Here is a 3625-nt window from a genome sequence, read left to right on the forward strand (position 1 = left end):
ATGCAGACAAGCAACCCTTCCCCCCCCCCCAGAAAAAACCAAAATCAAGGCAAATCAAGACAAAAAGTCAAAAGTAAAGGGTCAGTATTGAAGAGTTCCCCAATTATGAAGAATGAAGACGATGGTGTCTGAAGAGTGTTTTTTCCAAGGCCTTCTGGAATGCCTTGTTTCTCAAGCTGTAGATGAATGGGTTCAGAAGGGGTGTAATCATGGTGTAGAGCACAGCAACAGCTTTACTGAGGTCTGAGGAGAGGTTGTAGGTGGGACGGACATACATGAAAGTCATTGTACCATAGCATATAGTCACCACCATGAGGTGTGAGCTGCAGGTGGAGAAGGTTACTCTTTTTCCAGAAGCAGAGGGTATGTTTAGAATAGTAAGGATTATAAGGAGGTATGAAACTACGGTCAAAAGAAAGCAGCTGGAAAGGACCAGGAGAGAGAGCACAAAGATGACAGCTTCTGTGACAGTGATATCTGAGCATGAGAGCTTCAGCAGTGGAGCGATATTGCAGAAGTAGTGATCAATGAGGTTGTAGCTGCAAAAATGCAACTTGGAGATCATTAGACAGGGCAGAAAACCAGTGAAAACACCAGTGACCCAGGAACCCACAGCCAGACGCATGTAGGACTCATCAGTCATGACCACACTGTACTGCAGGGGCTGACAGACTGCGAGGAATCAGTCATATGCCATCACTGCCAAGAGATAGCATTCAGTAGCTCCCAGGGAAACAAAATAGTACAGCTGTGCCATGCATCCTGAGAAAGAGATGTTCTTCCTCTTTGCCAGCAGATTGAACAGCATCTTAGGTACAATTGTAGTGGTGTAACAGACTTCCAGGAAAGAGAGGTTCTGGAGAAATCTGAACATGGGTGAATGAAGTTTTGGCTCCAGTGTCACCACCAATATAATAATGGTGTTTTCTAAGATGATGAGAATATAAATAACCATGGCTGCCATGAATAGCAAGATCTGACAGTTTGGGTTGCAGCTGAAGCCCAGTAGCTTGAATTCCAGCACTGCTGTAACATTTGTCATCTCTAAGAAAGAGTTAAGATTTGTCTGCTAAGGAAAATATCAGTATCAGAATATGATAACTTTCAGTGGTTAAAATTTATAAAGATTAGGATTCTCAAATAAAATTTTAGGAACAGCATCAAAATCACTGCCAGTTCTGTCCTTTTTATCCTCTACTCCCCTGGACTCTTTCTCTCATGAAACCTAAGTTTTAACATGTATTTCATAAATTTGACATTGTTAATTGTAGAACGCATTGCAAATAGTCCAGTTGCAAACAGTTGCATGTGTAAGAAAGTGAACAAATATATAAAGATATCATTTATATTAATCCATATAATAAAATTGTATACTTACACATATACAGTATATGAAGTTAGACACACAGACATCAAGGATCTGCTTTTTGCTGAAAGAAATAAAAAAAAATACATAATCAACAGTGATTATTGCATTGAATATTTCATTCACTAATGATCTTTTTAATAAAAATATAGGTTATCGTTTGAATGGTCCGTACCCATATAAGGGTACAAATAAGAATCCTCTCAAAATGTTCTCTCCTGAAGAACTACAAACTTTCACAAGGATTAGTCAGTAATATATTTCTTGTTAAATGCCTTGAGTGAAGATATAATTTCCACCTCAAGAACAGAAACAATAGAGAATAATCTTTTACTAGCCATTGATTAAGAGCATTGATTAAGAATGCCATTTTCCACTTTCAAAATAATGCTGATACGCATGGCACACAGTATGTGTCTAATTTTTCCAGAGCTGTTTTACAAACTGTGAAGCATTAGGTGTGAGTATGTTTCAATCTGCATTCAGGCTCTTGTCTAAGAGTGTATACATCAGTAACTTTGTTGTTTTGGGGGCTTAAGGTGCAATTAATGACAGTATAAGAAAGATTAATTAATTTTCTGCTACTCTGTAGTTTGAGTCTTATTGCTAAACCCTTACGCTGACTAAAATATCATCTTGGTTAGAAACCCTTTCAGACTGAACAGGCTCTTGGTCAATCTCGGCTTTCACAAAGAAACACAGAGAGAGATAAAAGCTGAACTGTACCAAGCATGGATTTCAAACCTTGTTAATGATCTCTGGGGATTAAGGCCATGGGTGGAAACACTCCATGGGGCACAGTACCGACAAGGGACTGAGGATACATCTGCAAGGAAGACTTTGTTAGTAAGAGAAGAAAAAAAAAAAAAAAGTGAAGCCGTCATGAAATCTAACCTCCTCTGACTCTTTTCATGCTGTAGAATATTTTTTGTAGCTGTAATGCTATCTACAATCCACTCACACTTTTCTTACTACAGCAAAAATACTGGAAATGTTACCGAGAGGAAATGATTCTTAAGTGTTCACCATAACTGCAGTGTACATGGTCGGTTCCAAGCACCCTTCTTGAGACCACGGTAGGGAATCTACCCAGTTTCCAGTGGATATCATGAAGACAAGTTTAGCTACAAGGATGTGACCTTACTGACTATCACCATGTCCATGGTCCAGTTCAGCAAAAGTGATCAGAGTATTGAGGCTGTGTTAAGATGTTATGAGACTGCCAACACCTGGGACCTAAGATTTGTCCTTCCTGGCTACTGGAGGTGGGTCTGGTGGGCTCTAAGGCCAAGAGATCTCTCTCTTCTAGGCCAATAGATCCAGTGTGGCTGCTGCTGTCTCATTCATATGCTCATCCATCAGTGAGCATGCATCCTAGAGACGCATACACACACACAACACTAACACTGTAGCTATGAAAACAGACATTGAGAAGGGCACTGATTTAAACAACACCTACATTTACCACTACCGTAACCAACAAGGAATGCCAAGTATATGTATCCAAGTCCCATTCCATCTCTGTGGCTGATTGGGATTGAAGACCAGTAGCAAAAATACCCAAACCCTCACTCCAGTCTCATCAGAACATCCTGAACTAAATATTAAAATATTTTCCATATTTAAAAGAAATCATCATATCTGACTACTCCATCAAACCCCCTCCCCCCCCTCCCCCCCCAGCCAGTGAGACATAACTTAGCTGTGTTTAACATAATACAGCATCTCACCTGTCAGGTGGGGCTTTGATTTCTTACATGAATTAGATTAAACTGACTGTAATAATACTTTTGCAACAGAATATACTGAATCTCAAAAAGATAAGAATAAAACTGACATTAGCTTTCACTCATAATCCCTGATGCTGAATGGGAAAGTAGCATGCTAAGCCCTTAACAGAAGTGTGGTGATATTTGAGTTCAAGAAACAACAGCAACTATTCAGACACTGTTGAATGCTTGTTCGTCATAACTCAGTGAGTATGGGAGAAATTACAGTTAAGATATTTTTGGATCTTTTTTATCATGTCTTTGCAAAATGTGTTGAAGAGAAATTAATCCCAATGTACTCCTAATGGCTCCTAGCCAGGACTGATGGACTCATGTGAATCACTACACTTGATGTGGACAAAACAGATGTAGATGCCAAGGCAACCTGTTCTGTTTTGGGAATAGAATAGGGCACTCCATGATGCCAAAACCGGCATAAAATAACTGCTCAGAGACAGTTTTGGATCTTTAAGCATCAAAGATATTTATT

The 3625-nt window shown here is 39.4% G+C and overlaps 1 protein-coding gene across 1 annotated transcript; it reads right to left on the bottom strand.

Annotated features, from left to right (window-relative positions):
* Positions 1-103: 103 nt before the first annotated feature.
* Positions 104-1042, bottom strand: LOC114056340 (olfactory receptor 11L1-like). The gene is given in 1 exon segment (XM_027881465.1): positions 104-1042. A coding segment is annotated over 1 exon segment (939 nt).
* Between the last annotated feature and the right edge of the window lie 2583 nt (positions 1043-3625).

The sequence above is a fragment of the Empidonax traillii genome, unplaced genomic scaffold, assembly GCF_003031625.1.
Source record: "Empidonax traillii isolate 1590-97213 ecotype Southwest subspecies unplaced genomic scaffold, ASM303162v1 scaffold90:size2128546, whole genome shotgun sequence".
In the NCBI taxonomy this organism is placed as follows: Eukaryota; Metazoa; Chordata; class Aves; order Passeriformes; family Tyrannidae; genus Empidonax; species Empidonax traillii.